We start from the raw sequence: 17532 nt of genomic DNA on the forward strand, positions 1-17532 counted from the left end.
GTCCTTTACATTGAGATATATACATAATTCCCTTTAACTTAACTTACTTATGTATGTATAACTTACCTAACTGTATGTATTTAATTTACTTATTTGTATAACTTACCAGTTAGGGCTGTTGCCTCTTTAACTTACCTGTTGGGCCGTTGCCCCTTTAAGAGGCGACCTAACGCGCTGACGTCACGCATCACGTGACGTATGCGCATCGGCCGCCGACCTAACGCGCTGACATCACGCATCACGTGACGCATGCGCACTGGCCGCCGGCCCGATTCGGGTTTTCAAGATGGCCGCTGGCATAGCCCGGCCTATCGCGACTTCGGCCGCATCGGCCAGCAGGCGGGAGCGAAGTGATTCTCCGCTCCCGCGGCAAGTACTGGCACAGTCCGGCCCAGTAATCTCGGCCTTAAAGGCTAGCCTCCGTAACGGGGAGATGCACCAATAGTAACGGCGCAGGTCACGTGACCGCCTAAGCGCACGCGAACGTGCTGACGTCATGACGCGGTCACGTAACGCCCAAAGCACGGGAATATAGAGCGGAGCGTGATGAGGTCATCATCGCTCCCCACGGGACTGGGAACTCAGTCCTTGTGGAGTGCCCGCTGGGACAAGACCTACAACATGGTGCTCCTGCAGTCAGCCATCTTACTTGCTATCTTACCTGCCGTAAGACCTACAACATGGTGCTTCTGCAGTCAGCTATCTTACCTGCTACCTTACCTGCTGTAGGACCTACAACATGGTGCTCCTGCAGTCAGCCATCTTACCTGCTACCTTACCTGCTGTAATTATCCTGTTATGGTAAACAAACAACTTATTTATAGTTCGTCGAAGTTGAACTCTTTCATTTAGTGGCGATTTACACGAACCGCTACATCAGCATATTTTATCAGTTTATGCTGTGATTCTGAGTAATTTGGATATTTGCGGTATTTGTTCGAGGCAGTGTAGAGACAGAGAGTATTAGGACATGTGGCCATGCCTGTCATTCTCCAGAGGTGCTGAGTGCTCCCCAGGCAATTCCCCGTGTGTGGGGAAACCGTTGTTCGTCACACTAAGCTATTCTCAGGCACCTTCTGCTGACCCGTTTCAGAGTTCTATTGACTAAGGTCGAGAAAAAAATTGCCTGCTTTTTCAGCAAGGTTTGGGGGGAAGCGTGTGAGGAAGCTGAGACAGGGAGGGGCAGCAAAATACCGTTCGAAGAGGGAATCTCACCCTCAGAAACACAGAGAGGTGAGAAGATATTGGTTGTGTTAGCCAAAAGCAGGCTGGAGCTAAGGAGCCATAAAAATGGATACAGGTAGAACCATAGCTTGAATTCTTTGATGTTGATGCAAATTCATTGAAAATCTTAATAACCTCAATAACTAATATCTCTATCATAAGATGCAGAAAAAACATATTTCTGTTTTTAACAATTGGGCTTCTTGGGGAGGTGGGTAAGAGATTCCTTCTTCATAAATAGCTCTTTTGATTTTGCTACACCCAGCACAGAGAAAAATCCCCTCCCCTCTCCCCTCCCCCCTCCTCCCCTCCCGACTCCCCTCCCCCCTCCCCTCCCCCCCCCCCCCGACTCCCCCCCCCCGCCCTCCTCCCGCACTCCCCCGTGCTCAGCTTGTATGTTAGACATTTCACGACAACCCACTTAAAAACAGATTGACTGTCTAGACAGAACCCTTTCCCAAATCTTAAAGTGTACCTGCAGGCCATCCCTCAGCCTATAGATAATCCTCTTACATATTGCTACCTATATGAACTCCTTAATCCATTGAAAGATTGAAGCATCTTATTGCTTCTGCCAACTCACTTAATGGTTTTCCTGGCTGCTTGCCAAGAGTGTCTGTAATCTTGACAAAAAATAATAAATGGATCACCTTAAAAAGCCAAGGCCACAGAACTACGGAATTTAATCTTTAATAAGATTGAATACTTTTCACATACAGTACATTAACCAACAAAGAGGAGAGGCAGAGCGCTGATCTATAAACTGAATTGGAAGTTCATATCACCTTTAAATGGGACAGACACTTAACTTCAACCCAAACTCATCAAAATACTATGAGAGATTATGTTGGATCAGTGATCTGTTCCCAGCCTCCCAACAATTTACTAGTGCCCAGTTGCTAGGAAATGCACAATGTTCCCTCTGCTCACTGCTTCCCCATGATAGCATGTGATAATTCGCAGTGCTAAATCACAGCTTACCAATCAATGATGCATTGTTAAAACAGCAACATCTGTTTTTATACTTTGCCTCACAAACATCAGAGTGATTAACAAGGCGCCAAAGGTGGATACCAAACATGAAAAAAGGAGGGAAATATTTAGGAGGGGGAAAGGACAACCAAAGGCAAGAACTTTGGATGGCTTTTGAAGGTAGGAAACGAAGAATCAGGGAGAAATGGTCTATTAGGCTTATATTCACTGGAGTTTAGAAGAATGAGAGGGGATCTCATCGAAACTTATAAAATTCTAACAGGACCAGACAGACCAGATGCAGGAAGGCTGTTCTCAATGGCCGGGGAGTCCAGAACCAGGGGTCACAGTCTAAGGATAAGGGGTAAGCCATTTAGGACTGAGATGAGGAGGAACTTCGTCACCCAGAGAGTGGTGAACCTGTGGAATTCTCTACCACAGAAGAGAGTTGAGGCCAATTCATTAAATATATTCAAGAAGGAGTTGGATATATTTCTTAAGGCTAAGGGGATCAAGGGTAATGGGGAGAAAGCAGGGACAGGGTACTGAATTTGGATGATCAGCCATGATCGCATTGAATGGCAGAGCAGGCTTGAGGGGCTGAATGGCCTACTCCTGCTCCTATCTTCTATGTTTCTATGTTTCAATGGAGAGAATGGCGGAGGGCAGAGGCACAATGATAATATTCAAGACAGAGGGGGCGATTTTGCCAGCCCTGGGGAGGCGGGTTTGGAGGTGGGACTGCCGGGAAAATGGCAGAATTTGGGGGTGGGTGCCCAACCTGCCCCCAACCCGCCTCCATGCCATCTTGCCAGGAGGTGGGTAGCAGTCCCGTGTCGGTTCCCATCTCCTTGGAGGCGGGAAGGGGTTAAAACCTATTGACTTCCTGTTAACAGGTAGTTAACAGGCAGAAAATAGGATTATCCCCTTTTTGCCCTCACAAGTGCGGGCTTCCCGAAGGCTCCAAAATCCGCCAGCAAGGCGAGGCGAGTAGTGGGTCTGCGGGGGTCGGGGGGGTGCAAAAGTGTGGTGTGAAGGTAAGTGATGGGTGCAAGAATCGAGCGGTGAGTATCTGAGGTAAGTGCAAAGTGTTATTAAAAGCGCACTTACCTTTGTTTCTCCCTGCAGGCTTCAGTCGGTGTGTATGCGGAGAGCCTCGGACCTCCGTGTTGGAGATGACAGATGGCCGTTTCATTCTCCAGTGCAACAACCATCTCATTTCTCTAAAAGAAAGAAGTTTGATGAGGTCTTGAATTCAAGACCTCATCAAACTACAGAGAATGCCTGTGTTTGACAGCTTCAGAAAGCTGTCAAACGATGACAATTCATCTGTCAACATTTTTTGACAGATGTAACGTCATACGTTGATGTTCTCTGCAACTGGCTTTCCCTTAATTAGTCTGTTAAGCCCCCTTAGCTGGGGTCAATCAATGGAAAATAGCGTGGGTTGGCCACAAATCGATGGAGGCGGGACATCGACCCGCCAAGCAGCAGTCCTGCCAACAAGCCCCCATTAACAAAATCACCCCCAGAGATCGATAGAATTTTGGATACTAAAGAAACCAAGGGATATGGGGATAGTGCGGGAAGGTGGAGTTGAGTTAGAAGTCAGCCATGATCTTATTGAATGGCGGAGCAGGCTCAAAGGGCTGAATGGCCGACTCCTGCTCCTATTTCTTACATTCGTTTATGTTCTTATGACCAAAGGAACAGCCCCTGTTGGTGAATTGGGCGTGTAAATCAAGCAGTAACTGGTGTTAGTGGAACAGAAGGTGCATACAACTGGAGAAGGTCATTCAGGTTGAGAGGATTGAGGCAGTGAGGGAATTCGAAAACAAGGACAATGATGTTGAGGCCAAATGCCGTGGCATGTGATAAAGTTGAGGATGATGGCTGTGCATGGTTTCATGCAGTCAGGCATCTGAGCCATTGAGTTCCGAGTGAGTTGGAGTTTGTGAAGGGTGGAAATGGCAAAGCCAGCAAAACATTTTTGAAATTATGGATCACTGGTGAGAATGAGCAGTAAACAGTAAACAATGCATGCAGGGCGGAACTAGGCCAATATCCATTAATAATCACTATCCAAAAAAGAGCCACCAAATTTTGGAATCACCTACAAATGAGCAACCCCCAATGCTATCACTACGACGCCCTGAAATGCCAAGAGCTGACCATAAAGAAGAATACCCTCAGTCAACTAGTCCTGGGACTCAGTGAAGTAACTACTAACACTACTAACAATAACCAGCCCCAGGACAGTGACAGCGTAACACAAAGAATTCGACCCAACACAATCGTCGCTAAGCAAAAGGAAAAATATCTGACATATTGGGCAGAAACAACAAAAACCCAAAGCAAACTCAATTGCTACTTGGCCCTAAACAGACAATACAACATAACTGATTACCTGACCATGGTAAAGGACAGCAAACTGAGAAAAATCCTGACAATGTACAGACTTAGTGAACATAGCCTGGCGATCGAAAAAGGTAGACACAGGCAGACCCGGCTACCAAGAGAGGACAGGATATGCTCTCACTGCAGTCAGGGAATGGTGGAGACAGAGATGCACTTCCTCACAGCTTGTAGAAAATATCAGGGCATAAGGGAGAATTTCTACCCAAAATTTACAAAAATATGCCCGGAATTCAGAAAATTGAATGACGACCAAAAACTCCCATACCTACTAAGGGAAGAGAGAAGTTGCATAACACTAGCGGCACACTATGTTACAGCTTGCCATAAACAGAGGGACAACCACTAAAGATAAGATAAGAGTATATATAAATTATATGAAAGTATACTTATACACTCAGGGATATATCTGTTTATACACTGTATGGATAGATCTGTATTTTTGTGAACAAACATGAATGTTTTCCGATGCTTTGGCAACATAAGATGTAACTTGTCATGCCAATAAAGCGATTTGAATTGAATTGAATTGAATTTATCTATATTATGGAAAACAGTAGCCCTTGGTGCAATGAGTCAAACACGCATTAAAAAGACATTTTTCTTTTCTTTTCATCCTCAAATTCTTTCCATGAAGAAGCTGGTGTGATGAGGCTAGTAGTATATATAAACTGGGCCTGTTCTGAAAAATCAACAGCATCTACATAGAACCAGCAGGCAGTGACATGTCTCCTGGCCAATATTTATCGCTCAACTAACATCACTAAAACATTGCTGTTTGTGGGAGCTTGCTGTGCGCAAATTGGCTGCCACAGTTCCTACACTAAAACAGTGACTTCAAAAGTACTTAATTGGCTGTAAAGTACTTTGGGATGTCCTGAGGTCTTGAAAGGCACTATATAAATGCAATCTTTCTATTTTATTTATGTAAAAGTTTCTGTCAAGGCATATTGCATTAATGTGGTTGACTCTTAACTGCCCTTTGAAATGGCCCAGCAAGTCACTCAGTTATCTCACCACCACCTTCTCAAGGGCAATTAGGGATGGGCAATAAATGCTGGCCTTACCAGCGACGACACAAAGCTGGGTGGGCATGTGTGCTGTGAGGAGGATGCCGAGAAACTCCAGTATGATTTGGACAGGTTGGGTGATTGGGCAGATGCATGGCAGATGCAATATAACATGAATAAATGCGAGGTTATCCACTTTGGTGTCAAAAACAGGAAGGCAGATTATTATCTGAATGGCAATAGATTGGGAGAAGGGGAAGTGCAACGAGACCTGGGCGTCCTTGTGCACCAGTCGCTGAAAATAAGCATGCAGGTGCAGCAGGCGGTTAAGAAGGCAAATGGTATGCTGGCCTTCGTAGCGAGAGGGTTTGAGTACAGGAACAAGGATGTCTTGCTGCAGTTGTACAGGGCCTTGGTGAGACCACACCTTGAGTATTGTGTGCAGTTTTGGTCGCCTTATCTGAGGAAGGATGTTCTTGCCATGGAGGGAGTGCAGCGAAGATTCACCAGGCTGATACCTGGGATGGCAGGAATGATGTATGAGGAGAGATTGGGTCGATTGGGCTTGTACTCACTGGAGTTTAGAAGAATGAGAGGGGATCTCATCGAAACTTATAAAATTCTAACAGGACTAGACAGACTAGATGCTGGAAGGATGTTCCCGATGGTCGGGGAGTCCAGAACCAGGGGTCACTGTCTAAGGATAAGGGGTAAGCCATTTAGGACAGAGATGTGGAGGAATTTCTTCACCCAGAAAGTGGTGAACCTGTGGAATTCTCTACCAAAGAAGGCAGTAGAGGCCAATTCATTAAATATATTCAAGAAGGAGTTGGATATATTTCTTAAGGCTGAAGGGATCAAGGGATATGGGGAGAAAGCAGGGACAGGGTACTGAATTTGGATGATCAGCCATGATCGCATTGAATGGCGGAGCAGGCTCGAGGGGCTGAATGGCCTACTCCTGCTCCTATCTTCTATGTTTCTATGTTTCTATGACGCCCATATCCCATAAACGAATTTAAAAAACATTCACTTCTAGCCTCCTCCCTCCAGTTGAGCCATCTGCAGCTGCTAGGCTAAAGCACATACACTTTTTATTTTATTTTTTAAAGCCACCATTTTCATATATTTTGTGCCATTATAATAAGATACAAAATTAATGGTTCCATTATCTACAGGCAATAATATTTTCAGGTCAAGAACGATAGACCAATTAAAATTGCTTAAAACAAATTGTTCCCACCATAACTCCTGGACACCCTTTGTTTTGTTAGTTGTATTGATTTTTCTCCTTGTAATCAAAGTCAGCATGGCGATGGTCGATTACATTTATTTATTTGTCTGATCAAGTTTAATTGCCTTGCCCTTCGGTCTCATTGGCTAGAGTGGAAGAGCCCGAAATTTATTAATCTAGTGAGGCAGGATCGGTAACGGTTACTACCAACCGTTGTCTTGTTCCTGTCTCAGAGGGTGCGCAGCATTTAACATCTAATCCTTAGGGAAAGAGGCGACTTCGACCAGTAACTTCCATCAGCTCTTATATTGCTGTTTTGATCTTTGTAGAGTAATGCAGCGTATTACTGCATTCCTTGTAATTCCCATACCTTTTCTGTTTTACAGAGGATGTGTTTCTGTTGCAGACCAGAGATCATAAAAACCCAGATGTGTATGTCTTGTTCAGAACTACAAGGTAAACTATGACCTCCAGGTGACAACTTTTGTGTAATTGGCCTTTCGTTTGCTTCTGATGGGTGTTTGAAAAATCAATTTAAAACAAGTTGGGGAATCATGTTACTATGGTACAGACTAAGTTATGCTGTTTTTAATTTTTATCCCGTTAGCTGATTTAGCCGATACAGAAATCGGTGCAAATATTGATTGTCACCTCATCCACCACCTTAAACATTCACTCCCTTCACCACCGGTGAACCGTGGCTGCAGTGTGTACCATCTACAAGATGCACTGCAGCAACTCACCAAGGCTTCTTCGACAACACCTCCCAAACCCGCGACCTCTTCCACCCAGAAGGACAAGGACAGCAGGTGCATGGGAACACCACCACCTTCAAGTTCCCCTCCAAGTCACACATCATCCTGACTTGGAAGTATATCGCCGATCCTTCATCGTCGCTGGGTCAAAATCCTGGAACTCCCTCCCTAACAGCACTGTGGGAGCACCTTCACCACACGGACTGCAGCAGTTCAAGAAGGCGGCTCACCACCACCTTCTCAAGGGCAACTAAGGATGGGCAATAAATGCTGGCCTTGCCAGCGACGCCCACATCCCAGGAACTAATAAAAAAAACAGCAACAAGAGATCTCAAAAAAAATACATAGGGCTCGATTTTGCCAATGGGGAGCTTTTGGTGGCGGGACTCCCACTTTTTGGGTTGTAGTCCCGCCTCCATCAACTTGTGGCCAACCCACGCTATTTTCCCTTGATTGACTTTGTTAAGCCCGCCCAGCGGGCTCAGCAGGCCAATTAAGGGGCACTTGGTTACTGGTGACGTCAGCGATTGACATTTCATCTGTCAAGAGCTTTTGACAGATGAAAAATCAGCGTTTGACAGCTCTGTGAAGCTCTGACAATCTGTCTTCTAACTTGAGTCCTGTTATGTTCATTAATAACTAAACATTCTTATTATGAACAGCTAGCTTCTAGCTAGTCATTTATTCAGTACACGTTCTCTAGGTACAGCATCTGTAGAGATTCAGCATGTGTACTCCTGTGTGCAGGCAGCCATCTTGACGACTGCCTTCTGGGTAGCCTAGTGCCTCGTGGGTAGTGTAGTCTTAAACACATACAACTAAATATACAGCTCTATACAGCTCTACGGCTCCATCTAGTGTACCACTCCAGAATGACATGTTATTGATCATTACATCCCCCTTTCTTTGAGGTTAACAAAATCAATATCAATCAACTTTCAAGAAAAATGATAAAGATGATATCAGTAACACTTTTGTTAGTACTCTATAAACATAAACATTTTCACAACAGTCAATACATTTTCAATATAGTTTTTCTTTGTACTCAAAGATTAAGTCTATCAGGCTTTTTTACTACACGTGTGGGTCTTCTCAGCACGGGTAAGTCTGATGTGTTTTCATGAGATTGTTCTGGTGGTGAATGACAAGATTCTCTTGCGGCATTGTCATCAATCTGCTCTTGGATAGTTTCTTGTGTTTTCAGGAGGGAACGGCGGTTCCTCCTGAGAATCTGTCCTTCCTCAGTTCTAACAGTGTATGACCTTGGTTGTACTTCCTCAAGAACTGTAGCTTTCCTGTTCCATGCATCTGGGTCCTCAATCCTGACAACATCATCCCTTGTCAATGGTTTTAGAGTTTTGGATGACTTGTCATAGTATGACTTCTGTTTCAGCTTTAACAGTTGAAGTCTCTGTCTCAGTTCCTTACTTTGCTGTTCTTTTGCACAGCAGGGTAGCGTGGTGCGCAACTTGCGACCCATTAGTAGTTCAGCAGGTGAAGAACCACAGTCTAAAGGTGAGGCTCGGTAGCTCAGCAGGGCGAGATAAGGATCAGACTTGCTTTCTGTCGCTTTCTTCAGTGGCTGCTTGAGAACTTGAACACCTTTCTCTGCCTTACCATTTGACTGAGCATACAAAGGACTGGATGTGATGTGCTGAAAGTCATACTGTGCTGCAAACTGCTGCCACTCCTTACAGTTGAAGCACGGACCATTGTCGCTAACAGCAATCCTGGGAATTCCATGTCTGGCGAAGATGGATTTCACATGCATTATGACACTGCTTGCTGATGTGCTTGAGAGCAGCACCATCTCAGGATAGTTAGAATAGTAGTCAATCACTATTAGATATTCTTTACCATTTAAATGAAAGAGGTCCATACCAACCTTTTGCCATGGTGCTGTTGGTAAGTCAGCTATTATCATTGGTTCCTTTGTTTGTTTGTTTTGGTGTTTCTGACATGTCTCACATTTGCCTATCGTGTTCTCAAAGTCCTTATTTATGCCAGGCCAATAAACAGTGTCTCTTGCTCTCCTTTTGCATTTTTCAATTCCGAGGTGTCCCTCATGAATCCTTTTGAGCATGTCTTGACGTAGAGACTGTGGAATGACTATTCTGTTCTGTTTTAGTAATAGTCCACTTGCGACACTCAATTCTGACCTTATGTGAAAGTATTTTGGACAGGAACCTTTTGGCCAATCATGATGAATGTTTTCTATTACTGTTTGTAACACTGTATCTTTTACTGTTTCTTCTGCTATTTGCTTTGATTTTGTGTCTGACACGGGCAGCGCAGCAGTGACCATACTCACATGAACATCCACGTCTTCTTCAGTAGAGCTCACATGACTCATTGTGGGTGCTTGGGATAGTGCATCTGCTAACACTATGGCCAAGAAATTCAGTTAGGGGCGCCCAGCTCGCCTGGGCGCCGGAATTACCGCTGCGCGCGGAGGCACTTGCGCCAGCGGGATATTCAGTTTCAGCACCCCAAGTGGAAGCCGGCCGCTAAACAAGGGTTCCGGCGCCCCGCTTGGGGCGCTGAAACTGAATATCGGCGTGCAAAGTGCCGCAGCGCCACCCGCTGCGGCACGGCAGCCTGCGATACTGCAGGCCTTCCTCTCTCTCTTAAGGGGGAGGTGCTTGCAACAGCGCGATCCCCGCTCGCGAGTGCTGGCAAATGAGCCCGGCACCAAGGAGAAGTGCCGGGCTCTCTGGAAACAGCCGGCAATGCCGCGGGGGGGGGGGGTGTAGGAGGCTGGGGATGGAGGTGCGGGCAGGCGGCCGCCGAAAAAGCGGCCGGCCGCACCTCCACCTTAACTCGCCCCACTACCGGCACAGGTAGGCCCCGTGTACCGGTCGCTGTTTGCGGCCGGCGCGGGGGAGGCGGCAGCGACCAAATATGGCCAGCGGGGCGCTGCGCACACCGATGACGTCATCGGTGGCGGCGCAGCGCTACTGGCTAACGCCGCCATTAGCGCCCCGCTAAATATCGCGGTAGGTTTGCACAGTGGCGCAAAAGCCCTCTTTGGGCGCAAACTGGTGGCGCAGGCCACTAAATTTCTAGGCCTATGTATTTGCCTGGTGTGTAGATCAGTTCAAAGTCATATCTTTGCAGCTTCATCATGAGTCGTTGAATCCTTGGAGACATCTCATTCAGATTTTTTTTTATTACGGCAATCAGTGGGCTGTGGTCTGTCTCAACTGTGAAGCTGGGAAGTCCATATATGTAGCCATGAAACTTTTCTAGTCCAACTACCAAGCCTAGACATTCCTTTTCAATCTGGGCGTATCGACACTCAGAATCAGTCATAGACCTGGAGGCATAGGCAACAGGCTTCCAATCTTCACCCTCTGCTTGTAGCAAGACCATGCCTAGGCCATCTTTTGATGCATCCGTTGACATTTTGATTCTCTTTGTTGGGTCAAAGAAAGTGAGTACAGGTGTGGTTGTCAGCACTGTTTTGAGGTTCATCCACTCTTGTTCATGTCTTTCTGTCCATGCAAACTCATTTGTTTTATGTAGCAGGTCTCGCAGACAGGTTGTCTTGGCTGACAAGTTAGGAATTAACTTTCCAATGAAGTTTATCATCCCCATGATGCGTAGCACTCCTTTTTTGTCAGTGGGTCAGGGCATTTTGAGTATGGCGTTTACTTTTTCCATATTTGGCTCTATTCCTTTACCAGATAGATTATCTCCTAGGAAAGTGACTTCCTGGATGCCAAACTGACACTTGGCTTTGTTGAGCTTCGGTCCATTCCGGCGTATGCTCTGTAGCACTTTAGTCAGTCTCTCATTGTATTCTTTCAATGTGGAGCCCCAGATGATGATGTCATCAACATAGACCCGAACTTCTTCCAGACCTTCAATTATGTGTTCCATCGCTCTATGAAAGATTTCAGATGCAGATATTATCCCGAAAGGCATTCTGAGGAAACAATACCTGCCAAATGGTGTGTTGAAGGTACAGTATTTGGTGCTCTCTTCATCCAGTTTTAGTTGCCAAAATCCTTGTGAGGCATCGAGCTTTGTAAAGTATCTGGCACCTGACATTTCACTGGTGATTTCTTCTCGCTTGGGAATCTGGTAGTGTTCACGTTTTATGTTTGCATTTAAGTCCTTTGGATCCATGCATATTCTTAGATCATTGTTCTTTTTCTTTACACATACCATGGAGTTAACCCAGTCTGTTGGCTCTTTGACTTTCCTGATGACTCCTTGTGTGGTCATTCTGTCCAGTTCTTTCTTGAGCCGATCACGCAGGGATGCTGGAACTCTTCGTGGAGCATGTACCACTGGCTGAGCATCCTCGTTTAGCTGGATCTTGTAAGTGAATGGTAGAACTCCAAATCCTTTGAACACATCCTGGAAATTATTTACTACAGAATCCACCGAGTCATCTGGTCTGCTTATGGCACAGTTTATACGGTAGACTCTCTTGACCAGTTCTAAGTCTTCGCAAGCTTTGTCACCTAGTAGTGAATCAAGTCCTTCAGCCACAACAGAAAACATGAGATGATGCACTTTGTCTTTGATTGTCACTTTAAGTCTGCATACACCTAAGCTATCTATTTTCTGTCCATTATAGTCCTTCAGTAGTACTGACTTTTTCTGTATTTTGGGCTTTTCTTTCATGTTTTTAATGTCACTCATACTGATTAAGTTTGCTTTTGCCCCAGTGTCCAGTTTCAATGTAACTAATGCTCCATTTATCTGCAGTGGGATCATCCATTTGTCCTCTTTTACTGCATTCATTTTATGTTCAGCATTGTCCATATCTGAGGGCTGCACATTTTCTGTATCATTTTTGACATTGTCACATGACACCATTTGTACAAAAAATGTCTCACTTAAATCAGTGTCCTCAATCATATTGACTTGTTGCCCTTTCTTTGTTGTTACTTTTGAAAAGCATTGTTTGGCAAAGTGACTCTTTCCATGACATTTTGTGCACATTTTTCCAAACGCTGGGCATTGTCTTAACTGGTGTTTGTAACCATAGCATTTACAATTAAAAGTTCCTTCCTCCGATTGCTTTTCATTTCTGTTCTGCCCATGCTTCTTCCCCTTATAGGACACAGCACCGACAGCAGCACTTACTACAATCGCATCATTATTGACTTCACTGAAAGTCTTCACGTGCTGTCGAGCTAGCTCACTGGCTTGGCGTATTTTCACAGCATTTTCCAATGTCAGTTCGGTTTCTCTCAACAGACGTTCCCTGACCTTTTTATCATGAATACCAAACACAATTTGGTCACGAATCATGGATGCTTTCAGCTCAGAGAAATTACATGTCTGTGCTTTCAGTTTCAGATCATTCGAGAAGCCCAGTGCTTGCACTATGTTACGGTTAGCATGCCTCAGCTCCTCAATCAGTTAACAGGCAGTTAATTGGCACTAATCCCCTTCCCGCCTCGGGGAGGCAGCTCCCAGCACAGGTCGGATACCTGCCTCCTGGGACATTGGCACGGAGGCGGGTTGGCGGCGGGATGGTTTCCTGCCCCCCGATTCTGCAATTTTCCCACCACTCCCACCTCCAAACCCGCCTCCTCGGGGCTTGGAAATTCGAGCCCATAGTGTATGTTATGAAGCGCTCACGAGTCAAAAACCCTGTATTTTTGTAGTTTAGATTCTAGCTCATGCAAACTTGGGTCTGGATCTGGACCTTAAAATTCTTTCTCCCTCACCAATTGTTCCAATACAGTCTGATAAAGGCAAAGCTTTAATAACAACAGAAAATGCTGGAAAAACTCAGCAGGCCAGGCAACATCCGTGGGGAGAGAAACAAGAGTCAACTTTCGGGTCAAAACCCTTCTACAGAACTGAGACAAAAAGGCAGGAAATGAAACAGATTAAAAGGCAGTTTGGGGGCTGGGAAATGGGGGAGGGGATGAAAGAAGAGACATTAAGAGATATTCAAGGTGAGACAAGATGGTAATAGGACAGGTAAAGAAACAGACAATGGCTCTAGATGAAGTGTGAAATGCGCTGGCAGAGTGAGAGACAGCTGCCATGTGGGAGAGAGAGAGAGAAAGGAAAAGGCACAAACCAAAAGTGTGGATAAAAATATAAAAATATAATAGAGGCCGAGGTTATGATCTGAAATTGTTGAACTCGATATTGAGTCCGGAAGGCTGTAAAGTGCCTAATCAGAAGATGAGGTGCTGTGCTGTTGGGCTTAATTTCACATTTCCCATTTGCGTGGGCATTCAGTTTAATTTTCCCTGGATATCATGGATTGCAGCCGAATGGAGCACAGTTGAATACCTCAGGCACATCCTCTTACAGACCAAGTCTGTGGAGCCATTAGAGCTACTGGCACAGACCAGGATAGGGAATAAGCTTAATGGCTTTCGAGAAGCCCAGTGCTTGCACTATGTTACGGTTAGCATGCCTCAGCTCCTCAATCATTTCCCCTCTGGAGTTCTTAAATTTAGTCGTTGTTGCTGCTTCAGGGAGAAATTAAAGGTATTGTAAAGTAAATATTGCTATTTTTTCTAATGTTAATCATATTTGAGTCTGTGAAGCGCTGCCAGACTAGAATTATCGCTGCAGGTTGCTCGAAGGTCTGGCACACAGCAGCTCTGTGCAGGGGTGCCTGCTCATAACTCTGCTTCCCAGTTGCCTGGTTGTTAATGTTAGGAGAGTGTGTGTGAAAACCCATCCACTTTCTCTTAAAAATATTGGAAAATAAGTTTGCAAAGTACCCAGCGGTCCTGTTTAAACTGCAGCTTCAGAGCGGTCTGGGACTATACTGTGCCCATTGCAAACTCAAACCTTAGTGATGGCATCCTGGCAAAAGTCTCCAGTCTACTGCTGCTCCCGGGAGCCTGATTTACACCCAGACCTGGGGGATGTTCCACTGACTCCAACCGAGCCAAAAATTGGGCGGAGGTTACATACACAACAAGTATAAATTTTACTGAATTGGTAAAAAATATCCAGCACAAGCCCCACAATCTGAAAACTGCCCTTATACTAGTTTCAAAGGAAAAAAAAACATAAAAAGGAAAATAAATCAGTATTTGATATATTATTTGGGAACGGTGGCATAGTGGTTATGTTACTAGTAATCCAGAGGTCTGGACATTGTGAAAGGTGCTATATAAATGCAAGTCTTTAGATGTATATTGATACTGAAAGACTAACTATTGTATTAATTCATACTCTTTGTTACAGCAATGTGTTCCAGGGCTATGCGGTTTGTGTGTATCACATGTCTGCTATCCGAGAAGCATTTAATGGACCCTATGCACACAAAGAGGGTCCTGAGTATCATTGGGCAGCTTATGAGGGAAAGGTGCCTTACCCGAGACCAGGCTGTGTAAGTGCGTTCTACACTAAAGTGAATATTTTATTTGTGTAAAAAATGTTGAAAAAAAATATAATTATGAATAGCAAATAAATGTACTACATAAGCATTTCTCGTAAGTGTGAATTTAAACAGTCAGCTGTTTGCTAATGTAGTATAATACTTAAAGTGACACAATGGCACAGTGAATTAGGGAGCCAACGTATTGTGGCATGGAGTGGTAAGACACAGGCTTGTGCCTTTGACTCTCCATAATTGATTCCCAATCTCAGCTATTCCAGCCTTTGAAAAAATCTCACCTTGGTCGTCTGAATCCCTCCACGATCAGCCCCAACGCCAACATCACCAGGCACACCAACATCACCAACAACAATATCAACCTTCTCCGCAATCACCCGATGTTGCACAGGACACAGGGCATCAGCACCCGACAACATTGCTGCCCGGGAGGCCAGAGATGGCATCACCATGGCCAGATTTACTTCACTTGATGCTGTACACCCTGGCTGCCACATGATGTACCAGGTTGACACCACCCCACACCAGCACCATAAAGCATCCCTACAATGTCCAAGCCATTCCTTTCACACTCATCACCATTGGTGGGGAGGGAAGTTATGTCGCAACATTCACTGGGACTCACTAAGACACTTCCAAAGGTGAGCACAGATCTGTCCAATAAAGTAAAGTGTTGAAAATATAGATTTCAATGTTTGACAACACATTAACAGAAACTTTACATGAACATTGGCTAAACCACCCAAGTGCGTACCCTTGTGGGTTGTTAGTTTGTATGCTTGAACTAGGATGAGGGTGAGTGTGAGGGGTGGCTAGTGAGATGGGGAAGTGATAATGTAGATAAAGAGGGATGGGTGGAGGTGTAAGGTAAGTTGGTGTGAGTAAGGCTATGCAGGAGTAGGGTAGGGAAGGCAGAGTGATGGGGATGTGATGAGTGGCACAGCAGGATGAGGTCGAGTGTGGCTTGGCAGTAACGTTTCGTGATCTGCTCAGATCATTGAAAGGTTTGCGCCACTGCAGCCTGGTCCTCCTGATGACATCCCTGCTTGTGACCTCCTGTGCAATGTGCAACCAGGCTGCGTTGATCTCCTGGGGAGGTCTCTTCCACCCATGGGAAGGGAAGAGAACCTCCCTGCGTGCTGTGACTCCTTCCATAAGCATATGGAGAGAGTCATGTGAGAACCTGGGTGCAGCCGTGCACCTTTGTGCAGTGCGTGTCAGTGTCTGCAGCGCCTCAATGCTGTAGAACACTGACAGCGCAATTGTCAAAATCTATTTAGACATGGTCCCTTTAAGGAAACCGGCCAATTTAGGGAAAAAACAGACCAAAAACATTTTTTTTGCTGGAAATCACAGCAGGTCCGGCCGCATCTGTGTAGAGAGAACAAGCCAACGACGACTCGAGTCTGGACTCGAGTCGTCATTGGCTTGTTCTCTCTACACAGATGCAACTGGACTCGAGTCGTCGTTGGCTTGTTCTCTCTACACAGATGCGGCCAGACCTGCTGTGATTTCCAGCAAAAAAAAATGTTTTTTGTCTTTTTTTGTTTTTCATACAGACCCCAGCATCTGCAACATTTGACCCCTTGTGACCCCACCTCATTGTTCTTTGATGTAATGTTTTCCTGACTGACCTGTTTGGACACCATTCACACCTTTGATTGCTGTGATTATCTCTCTCCCGAGGTGTGATAAATGGCAGTTGGAAAGATTACCTGTAATCATCTGACATTATTCTCTGACTATATAAGCTGTGTCTTTATGCATTTCTCCACTTCACCTGATGAAGGAGCAGCGCTCCGAAAGCTTGTGATTTCAAATAAAGCTGTTGGACTATAACCTGGTGTTGTGTGACTTCTTACATTTGTCCACCCCAGTCCAACACCGGCAACTCCACACTATGATGAGAGATTGTGTAGAGTGGGCCTATACTCTTTGGAGTTTAGAAGAATGAGAGGTGATCTCATTGAAACATACAAGATTCTGAAGGGGATTGACAGGGGAGATGCTGAGAGGTTGTTTCCCCCTGGTTGGAGTGTCTAGAACTAGGGGTCATATCTCAGGATAAGGGGTCAGCCATTTAAGACCGAGATGAGGAGGAATTTCTTCACTCAGAGGGTTGTGAATCTTTGGAATTTTCTGCCCCAGAGGACTGTGGATGCTCAGTTATTGAGAATATTCAAGGCTGAGAGCGATAGATTTTTGGACTCTTGGGGAATCAAGGGATATGGGGGTCGGGCGGGAAAGTGGAGTTGAGGTAGTAGATCAGTCATGATCTTATTGAATGGCGGAGCAGGCTCGAGGGGCCGTGTGGCGGAGCAGGCTCGAGGGGCCGTGTGGCGGAGCAGGCTCGAGGGGCCGTGTGGCGGAGCAGGCTCGAGGGGCCGTGTGGCGGAGCAGGCTCGAGGGGCCGTGTGGCGGAGCAGGCTCGAGGGGCCGTGTGGCGGAGCAGGCTCGAGGGGCCGTGTGGCGGAGCAGGCTCGAGGGGCCGTGTGGCGGAGCAGGCTCGAGGGACCGTGTGGCGGAGCAGGCTCGAGGGGCCGTTTGGCGGAGCAGGCTCGAGGGGCCGTGTGGCGGAGCAGGCTCGAG

The 17532-nt window shown here is 45.8% G+C and overlaps 1 protein-coding gene across 1 annotated transcript in view; it reads left to right on the top strand.

The window, feature by feature from the left end:
* Positions 1-17532, top strand: part of LOC147105922 (semaphorin-3E-like) — a 415428-nt gene that overhangs the window by 348540 nt on the left and 49356 nt on the right. The window contains exons 9-10 of the mRNA XM_086010850.1: positions 7242-7311; positions 14793-14937. Coding sequence (XP_085866976.1) covers positions 7242-7311; positions 14793-14937 — 215 coding nt within the window. The remainder of the gene's footprint in view (positions 1-7241; positions 7312-14792; positions 14938-17532) is intronic.

Source organism: Somniosus microcephalus, chromosome 17 (genome assembly GCF_052327205.1).
Source record: "Somniosus microcephalus isolate GS21.2 chromosome 17, FLI_Smic_1.0, whole genome shotgun sequence".
In the NCBI taxonomy this organism is placed as follows: domain Eukaryota; kingdom Metazoa; phylum Chordata; class Chondrichthyes; order Squaliformes; family Somniosidae; genus Somniosus; species Somniosus microcephalus.